This window comes from Urocitellus parryii, chromosome 12 (assembly GCF_045843805.1).
Source record: "Urocitellus parryii isolate mUroPar1 chromosome 12, mUroPar1.hap1, whole genome shotgun sequence".
NCBI classification, from domain to species: domain Eukaryota; kingdom Metazoa; phylum Chordata; class Mammalia; order Rodentia; family Sciuridae; genus Urocitellus; species Urocitellus parryii.
The window spans coordinates 94,123,470-94,146,694 of NC_135542.1; the positions used below are offsets into that span (position 1 = coordinate 94,123,470).

At 39.4% G+C, this 23,225-nt stretch overlaps 1 protein-coding gene across 1 annotated transcript in view; it reads right to left on the reverse strand.

Moving 5' to 3' along the window:
• Tacr1 (tachykinin receptor 1) overlaps positions 1-22,367 on the reverse strand; it is a 150,169-nt gene extending 127,802 nt beyond the window's left edge. Inside the window, exon 1 of the mRNA XM_026397447.2 lies at positions 21,979-22,367. Coding sequence (XP_026253232.1) covers positions 21,979-22,367 — 389 coding nt within the window. The remainder of the gene's footprint in view (positions 1-21,978) is intronic.
• Positions 22,368-23,225: the final 858 nt, after the last annotated feature.

Genomic DNA, 23,225 nt, shown 5'->3' on the forward strand with positions numbered 1-23,225 from the left:
TCCCACTCCTTGGTCTATACCCAAAGGACTTAAAAACAGCATACTACAGGGACACAGCCAGATCAATGTTTGTAGCAGCACAATTCACAATAGCTAAATTATGGAACCAACCTTCGGGAGATGAATGGATGAAGAAAATGTGGCATATATACACAATGGAATATTAGTCAGCAATAAAAGAGAATAAACTCATGACATTTGCAGGTAAATGGATGAAGTTGGAGAATATAATTCTAAGTGAAGTAAGCCAATCCCAAATGACAAAACCAAATGACAAATGTCTTCTCTGATATAAGGACACTGAGTCATCATGGGGATATTGGGGAGCATGGAAGGAATAGACAAAATTTAGATAGGCAAAGGGGAGGAAAGGAAGGGATGGGGAGGAGGGTAGGAAAGATGGTGGAATGAGATGGACATCATTATCCAAAGTACATGAATGAAAACACAAATGGTGTGACTCTACTTTGTGTATAACCAGAGACATGAAAAACTGTGCTTTATAAGTGTAATATGAGTTGAATTGCATTCTGCTGTCATGTATAACAAATCAGAATAAATTTTAAAAGAAGATTACTTTTAAATAATCTCAGAATAAACAGGAGATATATAACTAAATGTTTAAGATTATAAAAATCATTTTTCTTGGTTCATAGCTATTATACAAATTGATTGTTTTTGCTCTGTTAATTTCATTTTGTATTTTCCTTGTAAACTTTGTAACTGCCTGTTTATAGTTTTTTGTTAGTGTTTTGCAGAGACACTACTTCTAATAAAACAATTTGAGTTAATGAAAAAAAAAATCAACCACTGTTCACTCAATATCTCTCCTTCTCTGTCTGCTATTTATCTCAAACTTACCAGGGCCCAAATCACACCTGATATGCCTTCTCCAGGCTTCCCCATCTCAGCAAATGGAAACACCAGTTACTTAGCACCAAACCGCAGTCATTCTTTTTCTCTTCTATCCTCTATCTATTCCATCAGCAAATCCTTTGGCTATACTTTCAAGACACATCCTAAATCTAATCACTCCTCACCCTCTCCACCTTGCATCCAGGATTAAGGCACCACAATCTCTCTTCTGAGGTCACCATAGGAGAGCTCCTAACTGGTCTTCCTGTTTCCTTTTTGGCCTCCTGTTCTCTATTCTCCACACAACAGTAGGGGACAACTTCAAAATGTAATTAAGTTCATGTCCCCTTGCTGCTCATGATCCTCTAATTGCTTCTCATCACTTACAATAAAACCTCAATTTATCTAGCTAAGACTTTTTTTAAAAAATATTTATTTAGTTGTAGATGAACACACAGTATCTTTATTTATTTTTATGTGGTGCTGAGGATCAAACCTAGTGCCTCTCACATGTGAGGCATGTACTTTATCACTGAGCTACAGCCCCAGCCCCAAGACTTTTAAGGTTCACAAAATATTCATATGCTGTCCCACATTTTCCAGAGGAATTGTAATAGACTAGGCCTTGGGACTAGTTCTTGCTAATGCATTATTAAGAGAGACGACATGTATCACCTGTGGACAGGTTAAAGCTCAAGTATGATTCTCAGTTCTTTCCTCCTCTAATGTGGCAATCAAGTAGCTCAAGGTGGGATGGTTGAGCTACAAGATGGAAATGGTCTGTAACTAAGCACTATTTTCAGGATCTTCTCTGGAGAGAAGTTGGACTTGTGGTGACTTAGAGTGAGTGATAGATGAACTGTGCATTAAGCCATTGAGACTTGGGGGTTTGTCCATTACTCAGAATGTCACAGCCCACTCTGACTAAATCATATGATCTACTTGGACTTCTAATCTCACTAGTCTCCTCCAAATGACTCATCCAGGCTTTATTGCCAAATCCATTTTTGCCTCAGGGTCTTTGATTATACTCATCTTTTCTACCTGGAAAATCCCTCCCCAAATTTATCACACAACAGTCTCCATCACATTATTTGAGTGTTTATTCAAACACCATCTTCTTAGAAAGGCCTTTTCTGATCTCCATATTCAAAATAGCTTCCTTTTATCTCATACCACCACTTTCTAGCCTCCTATCTTTTCATTATAGCACTTGCCGGTACTCAAAATTAAATATTTTTTTTGGCCGGTGTGGTGGTGCATGCCTGTAATCCCAGTGTCTCAGGAGGCTAAGGCAGAAGGATTGAAAGTTTGAGGCCAGCCTCAGCAAATTAGCAAATCCCCAAGCAACTTAGCAAAACCCTGTATCAAAATAAAATAAAAAGGGCTGGAAATGTAACTCAGTGGCAAAGCACCCCTGGGGTTCAATTCCCAGTACCAAAAAAAGTTATCTTTTTTCTTTATTGATTGTCCATATCTTTAAAGGGAGAATGTTTTTTTTGAGGGATTGTTGTTCTCTGCTGCAGCACATAGTCAGTCCTAATTAATTCTTTATCTGTTATGATTTAGATCTTGAATGTTCCCCCCAAAGCTCATGTGTCAGGCAATGAAGCCATGTTCAGAGGTGAAATGATTAGATTGTGTGGGCTTTGTAACCTCATCACTGGATTAATCCATTTGATGGATTAATAATTCGAATAGACTATTGAGAGGTAACTATAGGCAGGTGGGTCAAGGCTGGAGGAAGTAGGTCATTGGGCATGTGAACTGGACACAATATCTTGTCCCTGGCTTCTTCATCTCTCTCTCTCTCTCTCTCTCCCTCTGCTTTCAAGCTGCCATATCCTGCCTCACCTCAGGCCTAGAGTAATGGAGTCAGCCAACCATGGACTGAGACCTCTGAAAACAAACTTTTCTTCCTCTAAGTTGTTCTTATCAGGTACTTTGGTCACAGTGGTGAAAAGCTGATTAACATGGTATCCTTGTCCCTTTCTATAGGTATTTGAAGTTCTTGCCACTAAAGAAGTAGAATGTAGTTCCCCAGTCTCAAATCTGGTCTAGTTTTAGAACTTGCTTTGGCCATTGGGGTACTCGTATAGGAGACAAGAGCATAGACCTCAAAAAGTTGGCCTTTACACCCTCTCCTTGCCATGAGAACATACCGTGGCTACTGAAGGATGAAAGACATGTGGAATGGAGCTGAGTGTCCCTTCATCTCTACTGTGGCCAGATTAGATATTCTGGTAGCTAGTTGGCCCCAGACCTGTGAGTGAGCCCTGTCACAAATCAGACAAGCCCAGCCCAAATCAGCTGGATGATGGTGTCTAACGTACTCAACAGTTGTTTATGGTTGTATACCACTGAGATCTCATCCCTACTTGTTCCACAGCATTATTGTGGCAATAGATAACTGACAGAATTGGGGCTCAATAAATAGCTAATGAATACCTGCAGGGGATATATAGATAATTTATAGTGAGTATGCAGGTGTTCTTTCATAACCTGCTCTGCCTCCTCTTTTCCTGATTTGACTATCTATCCACTAAGTTTCCCGAGTTACTATATTGGGAGAAGTCTTAATTCCTTCCTCTTTATCATTTCTAGTCCTACTCCCTTCCACACATCTAATGACTCCCTAAATCATCTACTTCCACTCCCAATCACTGGAATCTGGCTTATCCAGTCCAGATTCCTATAATATTTTGTCTCAATATTATAATCACTTCCTAACTGGAATCCCTATCCATAATTTATTCCCCAGTCTGGAACATGCTCTACTTCATTAATTAAATCCTCATTTTCATTAATTTTATTAACTTCAAAAATAGGAATTTATTTAGATCAAAGATTGGAAAGTCACTTTGAAAAAACACTTCTTCCCAAAATTCCTTTGAAAATTATTTACTTAGAAAATAATCCTGAGCAAGTTCAATAAGGGAGTAAAAAAAAAACCAAAAAAGTAAAGAAAACATACTCCAGACCATTGGTCTTTAACAGTCTGATGTTAAAATTAATTTAGCATTCCTCATGTCAAATGTTAGCAGTGTGAAAAAATGAATTAAAGTGGGTCTATCATTATCTCTATGATCATGTCATTCTCATTCTTTTGCCCTCCTAAATATGAAATAATAGTTGGAATTCATAGTGACAGTTCCAATAACTCTCAGCCTATCCTATCTCCCTCCAGTCTACAGAGTTTCCATTACTGAAATAGTTGCAATGGTAATGAATAACCATAGTATTCATGCGTTATGATTTTATGTTTCTTCCATTTTCATGGAAATGTTTTTAACATAAGAGGTGGAAAGTATAAATTGAAAGTGTTTGTTTCTCCAGTGCATCATGATTCCTCCTGCCCAGGGTTTTCATAAATGCAGTTAACTTGTCTAGGACTCTTTCTTCCCCATATGAGTTAACTCCTTTTAGTTAGGTATATATTTGGTTGCACATAACACTCTGTCAACTAAAAGGGCTTAAAGAAACAGAAGTTGCACTGCTTGTCATAACAAGAAGCCCAGAGCTAGGCAGTGTAGTCCTGGTATGTGGATCAATGGTGTGCTCAAGGGAATTTCAGCTCTTTCTAACCCCCTGATAGACAATCCTCAGTGGTTAGGAGCTGTTCTCATAGACAAATGTGCTGCTGCCTTCTAAGCCTATCACCTGTGTTTCAAAAAAGTAAGTGGAAAAAACAAAAGGTTAAAAACAAAACAAAACATAAAATAACAACAAAACCACATTTATCCTTGTAGTATCCTCTTTATTCGGCATGAGAAGCTTTACCTAGAAACTTCCTTCTGGAACACACTCCACAAAACTCTGTCATATGGCCTGTGTTCCCTGCTAGGAAAGCTGGGATATGGACAGCATCATTAGTAGGAGATGGCACAGAAGAAGGGGACTGGAAATGACTTGCATAGCCAAAATACACTATCTGCCATAATGCCCATACTTATAACCCCATCCCTAATTCCTACTCTTCCTTTAGACCTTATCTCCCTAACCATTCAAATAATGTGCATATTTATATACTCTCATAACATTAATATTCTTTAGCAGTCCTTAAGACAGTTTGCAATTATACATTTATTTGAATAATCATTGGATGAATATATTATTAATATCCATTTCTCCCACTTGACCATAAGCTCCTTGAAGGAAGAAATCATGCTTGTTTTTTACTGACTGTTGAATCCTTGGAGCCAGGAAATTCAGGGGGGTAGGCTTTTTTAAATAAGCAGTTATATTAATCATAGGCTCTCATAGAGCTCTTAGGAAATGCACACTAAAGCTGCTATATTTTGCTCTCTGTTACATATCACTGGGCTTTGTCAAAATCTATGTCTGTTCACAAGGATGTGGATGCCTTGGGACACTGTGTATTGTGGTAGGAAAAAGATGGAGCATGGAGTTCTGAGGAGTGACTGTTCACTGAGAACTGCTACTGGACTCTTTTCCCTCCTCTGGCCTGAAGCTGGCTTCTGCAGTGATCATGCTGGACTATGAAAGTGTGGCTTCCTTGTATTTGTGTCATCTGGTGCTTCACCGGAAAGGCTTTGGAAAATCCCTGTACTATGATGTGATGGATAAACAGAGAAAAATAGGGAAGTGATATTGTTTAGTAAATTGATTAGAAGGAAAGGGTTTTTGTTTGTTTGTTTTGTACCAGGGATTGAACTCAGAGGTGCTTAACCACTGAGCCATATTCCTAATCATTTTATTTTTTATATTTTGAGACAGGGTCTTGCTAAGTTGCTTAGGGCCATGCTAAATTGCTGAGGCTGGCTTTAAACTTTCGATCCTCCTGTCTCAGCCTCCTGAGAGCTGGGATTATAGGCCTGTGTTTCCATGCCCAGCAAAGGAAAAGCTCTTAATGAAGTTTGCTTATATCACTCCATAGAACAAACCTTAGAGAATTCACTTATTCATAGCCCTGAAACCTATATTTGAAAATAGAACATTAAAAAGCTTATATTAGTTGTACTTTACAGCAAAGATGCAAGAATGTAAATAAAATATTTGCAAGTAATGCTAACAGTGTGCTAAAAGAACAAAGCGTAAGATAAAATAGTATCTGTTCTAGAACTTGTAAAACAGTTGAAGCCCAGGAAATTAGGCAACAACAACAACAAAAAAGTATTGATACCAAAAGACACTTGGTAAGTAAATTATCTAGATCTGATCAAATCTCTTTGTAAACTAGGAATTGAATATTGTAATTTTAAAAAGTCTGCCTTAAGCCAACAGGTGGCAGTGATTTTAAGAGAAACATTCTGGTTGGAGTTATGGATTTAAAAAAATGTGTACAATTACCAATTTTGATTAACATTGCTCTGAAAGACCTAGTAAAAAAGAAATGAAGTACATAGACACTACATATACAATAAAACAGTATAATGACTTATAGACATTATAGATAGGAAAGTCTGGGAAAAATATTAGAACCTCAGCTAAAGTATAGGACTCATTAAAATAGCTGGTTTCAAAATAACTATTAAAATTATACCAGTAGCTTCCTAATGCACCAATAATACTCCATTAAAAAGCATGCAGAAATGATTGCATTTTTATTAGCAACCAAAGCTGTTAGATTTGTATATATAATATTTATAATTTACATATGACATAAACAATAATATAATATATAAAGCTTTTAAAGAAATGTGCACTTTCTATGTAATTAAAAATAGAAAAAGTTACATTAAGAAAACACATTAAGGTCTTAAGTATATAGAAGATGCACCATGTTCATTGGAAAACCTTGATACACTAACAGTTTCTCCCCAAAGGTAATTTCTAAATGTAATGCACTAACACATTTCATTTTCAATATAGGTATTTCAAATAATAAATCCAGAGTTTATCGGGAGGGATAAATATAATGTTGATACTATTAAAGAAATCACTATATCACATGTTCTTTCTCATATGTGGAAACTAAAAAGTAAAAAAGGTGACCTGGAAGTAGAATGGGGATAACTAGGAATTTTGAAGGCTGCTGGGGCAGAGGGAGGGAACATGGTGGCAGGGTGGAAACAAGATGGTTGGATTTGATAAATATACACTGAATATATGCATGGAAATGTCACACAGAACTCCACTAATATATGCAATTATATATGTTAGTAAAAAATAGAGATCACACAATAAAAAAGAGACAGCCTAATTGTTAATTAAATTAAGTGGAGGACAATCAATGAAAATTTTGAGAACTTCTAAACCATAAAAAAATAAAAATAAAATCACTTGTGCATATTTACTTATGGGTTGAGGAGGGCCTTCTAAGAAAAATGCCAACAAGAGAAATGATATTAGAAAAATGTGGATGGATGCAGTTATATAAAATAAGATAATCACTGAAGAGGAAATTTAAAGTTTTAACAAACAGCATTAAATATGTTTGCATTATATGCCAGATGAAATCCAATGTCCTTAATAAAGCATTTCTGCAATCCAGATGTAACTTAAAAACTAAGATTAAAATGTTAAAATATGCTAATTCACAAAAAATGTAATATACAGGAATAATAAATGGACAAAAATATGCTCACTAATAAGAAATGCAAACATCAATAACATTTTATTTTTTTTCCCCATGAATATGTACAATCTTTAAAAAACAAATACCAAATGACTCCTTTGATATAAGGGGAGTAAACAAGGACAGGATAGGGACGAAGAACTTGAGAAGAAGATTTACATTAACAGGGGTGAGAGGTGGGAGGGAAAGGAAGTGAGAAGGGAAATCGCATGGAAATGGAAGGCGATCCTCAGGGTTATACAAAATGACATATAAGAGGAAAGGAGGGGTAAGACAGGATAATACAAATGGAAGAAATGATTTACAGTAGAAGGGGTAGAGAGAGAAAAGGGGAGGGGAGGGGAGGGGAGGGGGGATAGTAGAGAATAAGACAGACAGCAGAATACATCAGACACTAGAAAGGCAATGTGTCAATCAATGGAAGGGTAACTGATGTGATACAGCAATAACATTTTAAATTGGAAATGTTTTCCCAAAATTGTTAGGAATATGGATAAAGCAATTCTTCTTTATGTTGGGTCTGTATATTCTTATTTATGCTGCTATGTTGCTTAAGTTTTCTGAAGACTGACTTAACAGAATGAAGCAAAAGCCTGAAAATATTTAATGCCCATAACAGACAGCTTTTCTTCTGTCTAAGAATGTATCCTAATAGTTGTACATGTGTACAACATGCATATGTAAAACATTAATTACAAATAGCATACTATAGCAAAAACTAGAAACCACTATTAAATCTAAGGATAAGGGACTATTTTCAGCATGCTTTTATAGAAGAAAATTTATCATAGCAATATTTCTCACTTTATTATGTTAAAATAAAATTCTATATGCTAAATGACTGTTTGGATCTTGAATGTCCCCCATAGACCCATTCATTAGAGGTTTTGTCACCAGCCTGTGGCACTATTGAGAGAGGGTAGAACCTTTTAGAGATAGAACCTAGTGCCCTTAAAGGGGATATTGGGCCCCAGCCCACTCTTCCCCCTGCCCTTCTCTCTTACCCAACTGCTAGAAAGTGAACAGGACTATTCCACATTGTACTCCTCTATGACATACTATGTCACCATAGGCCCAAGTGACCATGGACTGAAACCTCTGAAATCACGAATCTAAATAAATTCTTCTTTATTAAGTTTATTGTCTCAAGTATTTTGTCACAATAATGGAAAGTAGACTAAGACAAGGACTATAATTATGAAAAAGATCTTATGCATAGAAAAAAAATGTCCTGGAATAAAAAAATCATAAGAATTGATGAAAGTGGCATTCAGGCAGTCAAGTGTTGATTTTGTTTTTGGTTGTCTTCATACTAATTTTTTTAGGAATTTCCTGATTCACTTTAGTAAATATATGATATTTTATATTTTAAAAATAAGTACATTAAATATGATCAGAAGGGAATTTGGAGTTGGACAGATAAAGTTCAAGAGTAAGCTATTTTTTTTCTTAGAAAAAGTAACTTAAGTTCATCACTAAATACTGAACAGCTTCCAAGAATCCTTTCAGGATCCTTCTGAACTCATTTGCTTAATCTGAACACTAGTAATTTGATTTTTTAATTTTGCTATGTAAATATTTTGTACAGAACAGATTTTTTTTCTGTTCCATTGCTATTTTCCAGCCATTTACATTGATTGAATCTGTGCTATTTTCAAAATGCTCAGGAAATGGAGCAAGGAACTTTTTATCCAGGTGTAGAGAGAAAAGGAGAAAAAAGAAAAGACACAGACAAGAAAAAAAAAATAAGGATGAAAGTTTCCAGATGAAGCATGGGTCCAGACAGACCCTGGCAGGAAGCCCAGGTCTTGGAAAACTGGCCCTTATCCCAGGATTGATGAATAGCACAAACCCATTGACAAAGATGCAGGCGAAGTGAAGAATCAGCTTTGACCTTCTCAACAGGACCACACTGCTTCCCTTAACCCCCACCTCCTTGACCCTTAGGACTAACTGGAACTGTGCTCCAAAGTCTCTGTGTGATGGTCACATTGCTCCAAGTTATGAAAACATTACATGCTTACCAAGACAACTAGTGACTTGCAAAGAAGTATGAGCAAGAACAGAAGCAAATTCAACCTAGTTTCATTACCCAAACACAACTGCAGAGTTCACTGGCACCTCGGGGCAGAGACAAGAACGTCGTTTAGCAGCAATCTGGGCTCACGACAACAACCACTCCCACCCCAGGATTCTCCATTTCTCCTTGATAGACACATGGAGCTGTTTGGTGAAAGCAGGACTTCAGAAACATGCATATTACCTAAAAATTAGGGTTCCTTACAGCTTGTAGCAACTGGCCCAGTCCCTAGTGCTAAGTTTGTCTCGATTCTCTACAATCTTTCCTGCTCAAAGAGGCGGTTACTAGAATGAACACATTCCCATTTTAAAGTCCAAATGAGTCCTTGGAGGTACAAAGAAGTCATAGGGACTACTTTTACCCCCACCTTAGTGTGATTTTAATCAGCTATGCTTCTCTTGGTTCGATTCAATTTGCTAAATTGGATTGTGCTGTGAGGTTAACGGAGCAGTAATTTGGGATCATGCATTTATGGCGCAGGACTAGCATGTGCGTCAAAGTAGATTTGAGCCAGTTAAAGCATTACTGGAGGGAAATCTTCAGAAAGAATGGGACAGTATCTCTCTACCTTCTTCTGTTCCTTCTGACATTTGTAGGATGTCAGATACTTCACTGGGCCACTGAATACCTGTGATGGCTCACCCATGTTCGAATCTTGGACACACTCACTTTCGGACCCTTTTCTTCCAACTGGGAAGAGAAAAACCTTTAGGAACAGATTTAAAGGATAGTTCCAGTGAGGATTTGGTCACAGGGTCTTCTGTGTTACCTTCTGACTCCTCTCTGGCCAGCTGTCAAGCTGACTGTGTTTCCCACTCAGGGTTGCTTCTATTTCAGTTCCCATCATGAATTCTAGAACATTTTTAAGTCCTCCTCTGACTCCCTGGGACTATTTAGGAGAGTATTTCAGCTGTTCATAGAGTTCTCTTTTGTTTAACCAATTTCAGAGTCAGACAAATCCTCTTATGAAAACATTAATTATTCAAGAGGACGTTCCTCCACAGTAAAATAAAATTAATAAATCGTACAAGGTGGGTATTTAAGCCTGTGCTCCTAATCTCCTCACATACTATGGAATGTGCACATGAGGCTTTAAAAAATTAGTGTCTCATTATATTCTATGAAACAGAGAGCAGCGGGTAGCTGGCCTGCTGTTCAGCAGCCTCCCTGTGTGCACTCAGGCAACCACGGAATGGCTAAGGTGACCGCTCATCAGTCCATTTGTGACTTCGGGTACTGGGCTGAGGTGCAAGAGCAGCATAATTTTAGATTATTTTTTTGTTACCCAAAAATGATGACAGTGGGGATGAAGGGAGGGGGAAAGAACCCAGCACTTCCAGAGCCGTGAAAAAACCATCAGATTCTGGCTCAGAAGGGAAACCCAATCGATCCCAACAAAGAGCATCCTGTGATCCAGTTGGAGGACTCAAGGGTGCTGGGTGCCTTCCAGGCTCCAGGAAGCAAGACCCTGCCACTACAGACTTTTGCCATGACCAGAGGGAGCTACTGTATAGATCTGTATTGGAAGCACTCTATGTCTCTAGAGCATAGGCCTGAACCATGCTGAGAGCCCAGTTTGTCAACTGCCCCATTTTTGATGATTTGTGTGGAGACATAGTATACACCCAGAAAAATTCTAGCATGCACTTTTCATGACCCGAAAGTCTCAGAAAAGAAACTGAGGTGGGGGTGGGGGTGGGGGGATCACTTTTTCCACATGCAATGGTCTGGATACAGTTTGAGGGCACCCCCAGCACTCTATGTGTTGAATATTACTCTCCATTGTGAGGATGAAGGGGGTGGAAGCTTCATCTTACTATGGTGTTTTCAGGTGAGGCCATTGGGAGGTGATCAGGATTAGATAAGGTCATGAGGGTAGAGCCTCCATGACCGAATCCTGGTAGAGCAAGCAAGACCAGAAGAGACTCACAGACACACATATTCCCTGTCTCTTGATGGGCTCTGCCAGCAAGAAGTCCATCACCAGATGCAATTCCTCTACTTGCACCTCCAGATTTGTGAGTCAAAACAAATTTCTTTTATTTTTAATAATTTACAGTCCATAACTTTTTTTTTTCAACAGAAAATGGACTAAAACACATGTCAAGGAACAGTTCTGAAATGAGGTTGATAAGGTAAGCTATGAGAGGGTACAGGATGCAGTGAACTCTAATCAGATGGAAAAAAGGTGAATGCAAACTAAGGGGTAGGGGGGCGCTTTGTATGATTCCATCTTTGTAAATCAGATAATCAAATGTTAAGATAATCATTGGGAAAAGGTGAAACTTGAAGGAAGCCAAGGAGATTCAGGACACACACAGCAGGGATTCAAAACCTGATTCCAGAGGCAAAGTGTGGGTGGACCCTATAGGTACTGGGCAGGCAGGGCTCCCTTGAGAGTAAGGGCTCAGTGCTGGGCTGTAGCTCTGGGCAGACCCCCTGAGGCACCTCCAGATTCAGATCTTTGACTTGGCCCCTCACTCCAGGACTTCAGTGGCCCTTTACAGAGAAGGCATTCCTGCCACCTTTGCTTGCATAACTTTGTGATGCTGAAAAGGTCATTTTTAAAAATTAAATAAACAATGGGAAATGGTACTTCTATGAAAGCAATGTGTGTATAGTAGTGAGTCTTGTGATTGGTGTGTTATCTTGTGTGTGATTTGCTTTTACTATGTTAAAAATGAGAGTCTGACAATTAGAGAATTGGACTTATCAGATTTGTGATTTTATTGCAACAATTAGGAGGATTTGTTGAGTTAATTTCTAGTCAATATTTAGATGTTCGTGAGAACTTCTTTCACTGAACTTATAAGTTTAATTCTTTGGAAGTTTAAATGCTTTAAGAGAATTTGATATGCTAGATCTAAAGGTTTCGATTGACTTGACTGACAAGAGCTATATAAATCCTGAGAGGGATCTTGTTTATCCGATTTGTAAGTCATCTTACTAGGGATTTTAAGTTTTTAAGAAAACCATATGTTTTAAATTTGTGATTACAGTTTGAGATGCTTAAAGGAATTTAATTCATCAAGTTCATACATGCTATTTACATTTTAAAAATTATTTGACTTGTTAAGTTTAGGAAAATTTGGGACGAATTTAAAATATGTTAATTAGTCTGGAAATGGAGTTGAATATTAGGGGAAAGGACTGCAGCTCATGATTAGATGTTAATTGAACTTTAGTCAAAGCTCAAGAGGCAGTGCATGTTTAACACTTCAACACACACAAACTAGATTTAGAAAAATGATTCCTGATTTAGAAGATGTGTTTAAAGGCTAAGTACACACTACAACTGGAATAAGTTGAATATCAATAAAAAATCATGCAGCTATAAGAACTTTTGGCAACGAACAAGTTTTCCCTGACATTCAACATGCAAATCATGCTCTCCATGTGAGGTGGTGACTTTGGGAAATAAAAGATTGGAGAAGTGAAAATGGGTTTTGGGGGATAATAAAAGAAGAATTTTCCAAGCAGCCCTGGACCTAATCCCACCACTTTTTTTTTTTAAATCCTTCTTTCTTTAATCTACTTTCTAATTCAGTCTTATCACTATGTCTAAAATTTGGGACTCCCCTAGGAGTGCCTTTCCTGTCCTTCCTAGGGTAGTGCCTTTTAATAATCTTGACTCTAGCTTTTGACAGGAGAAAGGCCTGTAGGAAAAAGCACAGGTGATGGGTCCCTGCACTGGTTCTTCTGTGGGCTAGCTGAGCTGGAGCAGGACCTACAGTATCTAAATGATGGAGTGAGTGTGCATCCCCACAAAAAGATGGCAAGAATGCTGAAAAGCATTTATCAAGGGATTTGCTGGGTCAATCAGGAGTATTTTAAACTACAATTTAGTGGGTAAGGATCTATAAATGCTTCACCCTATAGTAAGAATCTATAAAGGATCTATAATGGCATCCTATTGCTATTATACTTGATGTAGAAGGAATCCAGGAGGAGATTAAGACAGGAATGAGATTGTCTAATCAATACAGTGGTGTGTCAGGGTTTATTAGTGAACATAATGCTCATTCCTATTAATTTATTTCTTATTGGGGGTCAGTCAATAAACTGGAGGTTTTGAAATACTTTTCTCTCTTTCCTTGAAACAATATTCTACAAGGTAAGTTTTATTGTGTTCATTTTATCAGATGAGGAAATTGAAGTCCAGAAAGGTCAAGTACCTTGCCTATGTTTGCCCTGCTAGCATATGGTAGAACTAGTGCTGGAACCCATGCTGAGGTTCAGGCCTCAGGGACATGACGGAAGTACCTCTTCATCCCCGGGGTTCCTTTCCCACAGTGCCTCCTTTTCCCCCTTGCACTGAGGTGGGACACAGCTGCTCTAGGGGGTTTGAATTTGGGGCAGTATAAGCCAGTGCCTAATCTGTCCCCCACTCTGTGACTTTCTTGGGCCACTGTATGCTGGAATTTTCCTGGGTCAATGGAGAAGGCATTCAGACAACTATTGTGGACAGAGGACTTGAAAGGCTGGTTGGAGTGTAGTTTTCTATTTGTCTTACCTCAAGGCCAAGTAAAGAAGAGAGTGTACATCTTGTTTTTAGTGGTAAGAATTGGAGAAAAAGCCAGGGGGTTAGGACCAGGGAAAGTTCTATAAATTGTCTAGACATCCCTAGTATGTGTGGAGAAATTAGCAGAATGGTAAAAATGATCAACACCTCCTCCAACACCTCCTCTTAATCAAAAGTGTCCTATGTTGTTGTACAACTCTATAGTAACCAATATTTGCCCATATTTTTCTTTTGCTTGAACACAAAACTTTATAGATGGGTTTAGGATCTGTTCCATGTGTTAGGTCTAGTGTTCAGATTTTGTTGTGTGCAAGAGGGAGGCATAGTCAGTTCATCCAGTCAGTTTACACATTTAAAAAGCTCTCACTTCGTGCCAGGCACTTGTGTAAATACTGTGAACAGGAAACTAGATAAAGCACCTTGGTTTTCGTGCAGCTTAGTCTAGTGGGCAGAGAGGTGTGCTAGACTAGCACATTATAGACCATTACAACACCATTGGATAAAGGCTAAGGGAATAGATAAAAAGGAACCTTGTTTAGACTTATAGGTCAAGATAAGCTTCTTAATGGAGGTGGCTCCTGAGCCAAGCCTCAGAGGACAACAAGGCTACCAAGGAGGATTCCTGTGCTGGGCAGGGTCATGGTGATAAGGTAAGGCTGCATTCTAGTCACTTGTTCTTCAGAGGACCATTAACAAGTGGGGATAACTTATACAGACCAGTGAGGATGGAAAGATGAAGGAACCCGGGACTGCTAACCAGGGATGGGGGAGATTTGGGATGGATGTTTTGGAGTGGCTGTCACATGGAAGAGAGAGTAGATGTAGAAACAGGCTAAAACCAGAGAGGCAAATTTCAGCTCAACAAAAGGAAGAAATTTATAATGCTATACAATTGATTGGATTAATGTGTGGGGCAAATTGAGTGAAATATTCAAGCAGAATTTGAAACTCTTTACCATGACTCTATCTGGAAGGTTGTGGGGTTGAATTTATATTTGGGTAAAAAAATTGTCAAAAAAGGTCTCTTATGTCCTATTTGGTATAGTCAGATCCTTCCATCACCTTTATGCTTTCAGCGACAGCTTTCATTAGATACAATATGATTCAAAAGCCTCCATGAACAGGATTATGTAGGGAGGTATATAAGGCACATAAAAGCAAATTGCCTGTGTCTTCAAGCTGTGAGGGGGTGGAGAGTTGGAGGACAATGATAAAAGAAATTGTTTCTAATAGTCTTTCCAAGAGAGAAAAAGAATCCCCCTTGGCATCATGAGGATTAGATGAGACAATGGGTTGGAAAGCATACAAATAGAAGATATCATTATCAATTTTATTAATATGAAATCTCCATTCTACTTTTCAAGTGACATATTAATAAATCATTATGAGCATTCCCAATCCAGTGTTCTTAAGTTAATTAAAAAATAACACTCCACACTCTTTTCTCTGTATCTTGCTGCTCCTTCTCCCCCTCCTCCTCTTCTTTTCCAACTCTGTCTCTTTCCTCTTGCTCTACTTCGTCTTACCCTCCCCACCCTTCCTTCTCCTACTTTTACCAGTAAGTCTTTTCTGTCTTCCCGAGGGTATTCTTTACTCTGTTTCCAAGCTCCCTTAGCATGGCATCGATTCTACTGGGTTATTTGATGTTTGTGTCTTTGTCAATCCCACAGGGGAAATACAGTGTCTTCCTGTCTCAACATCTGGTACATAGTAGGTGGTCAATGATCATTTGATGAATGAGAAAGAGGCCATTCCCCTTGTTGCCATCCAAGTTTATTCCCTTGACCATACCCTGCAGACACTGTCTCTTACAGGTCACCAATGTTCTCTAATTGACAAATCAAACATCCTCACTGTCCTTGGGTTCAATGACACAAATGAACAGAATCAGTCACAAGTTGAGTCTCTTAACCTTTGTCACTCCACTGGTTCTAATTTCTCTACTCCCTCTCTGCTTCTTCTTTTTTCCATCCTAGTTTCTGGTAGGATGTTCCTGTGAATCTTGAGACTGTTCTATGGAGGCATGTATATAGACAGAAGAGGTAGCTCATCTGGAAAACTCCTAAATCTACATTTTGATTCATAACTTCTTATTCTCTGACCCCCACCTCTCAAGTTGCTTTTTGGGCATTTCCAACGAATCATTATATTTTCTCATCAGATCCGATAACTGTAATCACTTTCTTCCCACCAAACTCTCCATTCATCCCCTGACTCACATGTGAGTTAATTTAGATGAATCAGTCCATCATTCTCCCCCAAACACCTTGCAACATTTGACCTCCATGCTTTTGTCATACACTGTCTTGTACTTGGAATGTCACTTTTTCAAAAAATCATTCCCTTGTGGGGCATGGTGGTACACACTTGTAATCCCGGTGACTCAGGAGGCTGAGGCAGGAGGATTGTAGGTTCAAAGTCAGCTTCAGCAACTTTGCAAGGCTCTAAACAACTTAGCAAGACGCTGATTTAAAATAAAAAATAAAAAGGGCAGGGGATGTGGCTCAGTGATTAAGTGCACCCAAGTTCAGTCCCTGGTACAAAAAAAATCATCCTCTCTAAAATTCATATCTATACATCAAGACTCAACTCAATTGCCACTTTTTGCAGTCATCTTTGATCTTTCACCATTGCTGACCATGAACTCTCTCCTCTCCTGTAGAATTATTTGTGCAACTGGTATTAGACAGATCACTTGGCGTCTTTTCTAGTGGTTACCTCTAAATCACTCTTATTTGATTTAATATATAGCATGAGCCCTTTGAGGGATGACACAAAGCCCTGAGTCTGGAAACATCACCTAATCTTGGTGGCATCATCCCTCAATGGATTCAACATCTTTCCTAAGTTTGAGTGTTTCTCCCTCATGATCTTCTACCATTTTCTAATTCAGCGACACTAATAGTAACAAATGTATATACTTTTATTTATTTTTCCCCAGTATGACCTATATTTCTGCCAGATTAAAAGCAAAAACAAAACACATACCAGCAACAAGAAGAAGAAAAAAACAGAAAAAAAACCCCAAACACAACAAAACAGTATTGATTGTTCAGGACAGTGGAGACTCTCGTGAGTCAGGAGAGGATGCACAAGTGTGGAGAGGCAGCTGCAATAGAGCACTGAGCGTCTCAAGGAGAGGTCTGGAAGCCTAAATATCCACTGGAGATGTAACAGACTCAAGTTTGATTCACATCAACAATAATATTTGCAGTTCCTGATTTGAAAAAATAGGACCAGTTGTGATTGTTGAGCTTCTAATTAATGGCTATTCTCAGCATCCCAGAGATTCTTGACCCTGGGTTTCCAGGTCCATTTAAATGATTGCAAAGGATCCTGGAATCTAAGTCCTGCTTCTGGGAGAAGTGGGAAGGCCTGAAGGACTGCCTTCCCTTAGATAGACAGTGACTTCCACATCCAACCATTAAGGTAAGATTTGAGGACAGACTGCAGGTCTAGCAGAGACCAGGGAAGATGGGCGTAAGATGGACACCAGAGATCAGTGGGCAGAGTTTCTGTTGTGTGTGTGTGTGTGTGTGTGTGTGTGTGCGCACGCGCGCGTGTGCTAGGTTCCTCTTTTACTCTTTCAGAGAGCTCATTAGCTCTTTTATTTTCAATAGTCATCCCTACCTGGGTAACTATACTTCTGGTCCTGATCATATCTTATGTTATCCAGAGACCATTCCCATTGGGATTTTTCCTTTCACTCAAATACAACCTATCTAGAACCAGTTTGAGTAGTGAACAACTGTGGTGCTTCATCTCTCTGAGATCATACCTGCCCCTGACATGGAATAGGAGCTGTGACACTAGGCCACTGCTGTTTGGGGTCCCCTGTTACTGCATGTGTATTCCTAGTTAGGTTCCCGGTCTGTTGCCTTTTCATCTGCTCCTACAGGGCTTAGGAATAGGTTCTCCTGGTCCCTCCTCAGAGTCTGCTCTTCCTATAGAACAGGACATCGTCACCAGCCCCTGTATAATGGGGGCATGATCTCTCAATATCCCCCATCTTCCAATTTCATAAAGCACCATACATACCTTTTAGTTTTCATAGTAGAAAAGAATTTTCAAATTCTAAGTGTGAGGAATTGCAACATTTCACAGGAAAAACTTCCTGGTGTTTGCTAGAGTTTAACTTATTCAGCTACATTTATCTCTGAAAGACTTATTTTATTCTAGGTAATCAATGACTTCAAAAAATAAGTATACCTTCTTAACCAGATCGCCCCTTATCCTTCCCCCAGTCTCTGTCCCATTCAGAAAAGACTTCAAGGAACATTTAAGTTAGTACTGCAATCTGCAACTGAATTTTGTCACATCTGGGTTCTAGAAGGAAACACGGCAAATTCTGATAGGACAGTTGTTCTGAACAATTCTACTTTAAGGAGTTTATTCCAAGGAAAGAAACAGAGACTCTCTCAAAGGCTTATGTTCAGGATATTCATTTCAGTTACTTGTAATAATGAAAAAGTAAAAAAAAATCTACAGGGATAGTTAAATAAATGATTTTAGTCATGTAATATAATGCATCCATTAAATATCCCATTTTAAAAACATTTTTTATGACGTGGAAAACTCCTATGCTTTAATATCAAGGAAAAACAATAACAACCACAAAAGCCCCCTGGCCATAAAAAGCCCCCTCATCAGCTATTGAAATTGTTTTCATTATGATCTAAAATTTACTCTTAAAAATATGAATGACTGTCAATGCCAGAAACAACACAGATAAAAAGTAATTATAAGCCAGTAATCCAGAATTTTAACTGGTTAACTATCACCAGTGGGATTTTAAAGTGATTTCTATATTTTGGTTACAATATAACTTGTTTCCCAAATGTTCTAGAAATGTGTAATTTATTCATTCATTAATATATTCAATAAACATTCAGGTGACTGTTAGGTGTCAAACATTCTGCTTTGTGCCAAAGAGATTCAAATGTACAAGACAGAACAGATGTTTTCTTTGCTCTGCCCAGAGTTTATAGTCCTGTAAAAATAGGAGGAGTAGTTTTCTTTTTTGTAAAAAAAATATTTCATTTGATCCAGTAATTCCACTTCTGGGACTCTATCCTAAGGAAATTGTCAAGACAGCAAATCAATCAGGAGGGTGATACAGAAGGATCACAAGTTTATGACCAGGTTTAGAGAAACCCTGTCTCAAAATATAAACTAGAAAGAACTGGGGATTTAGCTTAGTGGTAGAACACTCCTGGTTTCAATCCCCATTACTGGGATAAAAAAGCACAGCAAAATTTTCATATAGATGTATCCATTACAGCATTAGTCATAATAGAAAAAAAATTAGAAATCACCTAAATACAGTAGGGGAATGGCAAAATCAATAATAGTTCATTCATATAATGAAGCAATACTAAGTTGTTATTATTATGTTTTAAATATTGTAATAACATGGGCAAAGTTACCAATGTTTTCCACCAATATCTATGGGAAAACGTGAGCTACAAAATTATATAGACTCTGACCTCAATTATGTAGTGTAATATTTATAAAAGAGAAAAATCAAATGTTAACAGGTGTTATTTTTGGATGGTGTGGTAATGGCTGATTTGAATTTCTGTGTCTATGCTCTCCATAATTCCTGAGTGTTTTGCAATAAAAAAGGTTTCATTTCACCATCAGAAAAAACATGCTGTTATTTTTAAAGATTTGATTCCAAGGTTGTCCACTGAAAATTCAAAGAACACACAAAAAGGTAATTTAACATTTCTTGCAAGTCTGCATTTCCATGTTGGAAAAAGGAGAGAGAATTCATAGAGAGCTTAAGGCCCCTTTCCAATTCTACAACTTTTTCCGGGGGAGAATGGATGCCCATGCATGCAAGAGACACATTTACCAGGGGGCCTCAGGGGATGAATTCACTGTGTGCTCATGAAGCTGAGCAAGGAAAACTAGAAGGAGCACTTGAGGTACATGAAGACAGAGAGCTGAACCCCCAAACCTAACTCTAATTTGAACTCTAACCCTGAGTCATGGCTGCACATTAGAAACACAGGACGTTTCTTGTTGCTGTCATTTCTCATAACTCTGGCACCTGAGACCCTTTGATCACACAGAGCAGGTGTCATAGAGGGTCAAGGTCCTGCCATGGTTTACCTAGAGAAAAACAATAGTGAAAATATGTCTCCTTGTCCAATTCACTGTGAGGGTCCTGGTCCTCATTTCTACCCCTAATCTTCTAAATCCCAGAGGAAAGAGTAGGGCTGTGAAGTATGTTCCTGTGTTAGCCAAAGGGAGAGAGCTGTCTGCTGTGCTCCATCAGCTGCGGAATGCCCCAGCTCACATTGACTGACAGGTCTGCAGGGCTTAGGCAAGGCCCTAGCACAGAAACAACAACAACAAACAAAACACTACCTTACCTTCTAATTTAGGAATCAAGAAAGTGTATGTAAGGCAAAATGACATCATGTTTCATTGCACTGATAAATGGTTCTGTATCATGCACTGAATTTTTTTTAAAGTTTATAAAAGCTACTGTAAAGGAGCTAGTCAATACAGAAGGACCTACAGGTGTATCTCACTTCCAGCAAATTGAATCTATGAAAACCAGAATAGCATAAAAGAGTACCACTACCACTTTAAAAAGAACTGATTTACCTTCTACCTTTAAAATATAAATGGATTCACTACAACTTGCTTAATGCATGCACAACATATAAAGCACAATAAGAGTTGCACAAAGGGAAGTGTATATGGAATTCACAAGTTAACATTTGGATACCACCTTAAAGGATAAAAATACAGATTTTTCTCATTAAAAATGAAAGAGACTTTAAATCAACTGCAAATCATAAGCAATCTTTATGTAAAAGGGGTTAATAGTTTGAGTTTTTAAAAAGTTTTCTTGTAGCTCTTTCTCTGGATTTTTTACATTCATTTATCTCAGCAGGTACACCAAAAGAATCCATTTTAAAATCACAGTGCAGGTGTTTTAAACATGCTTCCACATCCAGAGGAGCATTTGACACCTGTGTCCATGCACACACACACACACATTAGAGACCTGGGACACCTACAAAAAAGTCAATACCAATAAAGCTGTGCCCTAACAGTTACTTATCCATCATGGCCCCTCAAGGGCCATTCATTCTAGAACACCAGCCTGTCTTTGAAAATGCCAATGTTTTCACTTTCCATCAGCTTCCGAAACCCTAATTTGTTAATTATAGGGAATGAAGGGCTCTCACTTGTTTGGCCAAGCATACTTTTCTGTGGATGCAGACAGGCTAAAAACATTGACTTTCCATAGCAAGAGGAATTTAGGAATTGTCTGGGTAAGCTTCCTGATCCTTAGGAACTGTACTGCTCTCATTCTTGAATGAGAACTCCTCGCAGCACAGAGGAAGCTGAATTAGAATCTGGAGTGTTTTATGATTTGGATGAAATGCTCTTCACATTCAAATAATAACTGGAGAGTTGAGATGGGAACTGAAAGTCCCTGAATCGTCAGGAAAAAGTGAAAAATGAGAAAATTTGCTGAGGTGTGCTTAAAACACAACACAACATGAAACTGCTTAACAGAAGAGCAGGCCTGGAGAATCTACAAAGCTCCCTTCAGGGGCTAGCTCCTTGGCCAAGCCCTGGGAATGCCCCTCAGGCTTTAAGGAGAGAAGGAATACATGGGAAAAACAAAAACCAAAACAGGAGTGGAAATGAAAATGTCAGGGAGATGAATGAATGAAGTAAGGAAAGTTATATTAAGAAAATGGGAGTGTGTGTTGAAAGCAAGGGAGACTGGTAATGGGTGATAAAAAAAAAAAGGTAGGTAGGGGGAGAAAGATGAAATAGAAAAATAAGATAAAGCTCTCCATCCATCATTGACTCAACTGACAGCCAGTAAAAGCCCCAGGGCATGGGTGGCTCATCTTCCCCTTGGACCATATATGACCCAGCCCCCAAACTCCAGAGCAATGCAGTGGTCCACTCTGGACACTTTCTCACTTCCGCAAAGGGCAAGCTCACCTATCAAAAGCCACAGCCGTCATGGAATAGATACTGGCGAAGACAGCAGCGATGGGGAAGAAGTTGTGGAACTTGCAGTAAAACAAGCCGTAGTACCACTCGTTGTGGACAGCGTAGGTGAAATTCACCACTGTATTGAACGCAGCCATGGAGGCCTCCGCGAAGGCCAGGTTCACCAAGAAATAGTTAGTAACTGTCCTCATTCTCTTGTGGGCCAAGATGATCCACATCACTACCACATTGCCCACCACGGAGGTCACCACGATGACCGTGTAGGCAGCTGCCCAAAGGACAATCTGCCAAGCCGGCTGCACAAACTGGTTGGGTTCCGAGGTGTTGGTGGAGATGTTTGGGAAGAGGTCTGAGTCCACAGGGAGGACATTATCCATTGTGCAGCTAGGCAGCAAAGACCTCCCTTCTGTACACTGTGGCTCCCTTTGCAGCGGGGGGTCCTGTGGCAGGCTCCTGAGGCTCAGGGCCCTGCTTAAGTCAGGCAGGAGGGAGGAAGTCTCTTTCTGGGCAGAACTCTCCTTATAAGCAGGAGACTTGGCGCTCAGAGAATAAATGCTAGCTTTACCTTCTGCCTGCCCCTTGTGGCTCTGAATTCCTCCACTTTCAAGCTTCAGGAAGCATTTGAGTTCCGAATCTGAAGTCAGCGTCTCTTCTGCGTCAAACTGAAAGGGGAAAAGCAATTCCACCGGTTACCGTTCTAGGAAAGAAGAGAACCCCGCCTTTTTTGCACCTGCTGCTATTTGCAACTCCTATCTCCCTTTTCTGCGGCGGGAAAGGCAAAGCCCTGTGTTGCTTGAGGACTTGGGAGGAGGGAAAGAGGGCCTGTCACAGCGCTGTCTATAAAAGTTCTGATTCTATGGCCAGAATTCTGGGTCCTCGTGTCCAGCTGAAGATTTTTTTTTTTTTCTTCTGCGCTTTAGCTGAAGCCGCCGCTGCCGCTGCCTGCAGCTTTGCAGGCGTCTCTTGGCTTGGGTTCTGCTCAGCTCGGGAGTTAACAGAACCTCGGCAGGCTGCGCACGAGGCTTTTATAACACGCTGCAGACACGTCACTGGGAAGGGGGCAGTACCTGGGCTGCTTACTCGCCAGTCCCTGTGCGCAGCGCTGCGCCAGCTGTTGGCAACTGTCTCACTCCACCGCCGCGGCAACCCTGCCTTTTGCTGCTTGCTACCTGCTGTGGGCGTCTGTGAGCCGGTCGCCGCAGCAATCCACCAGAGGGCGGTAGGTGGCCTGGGAG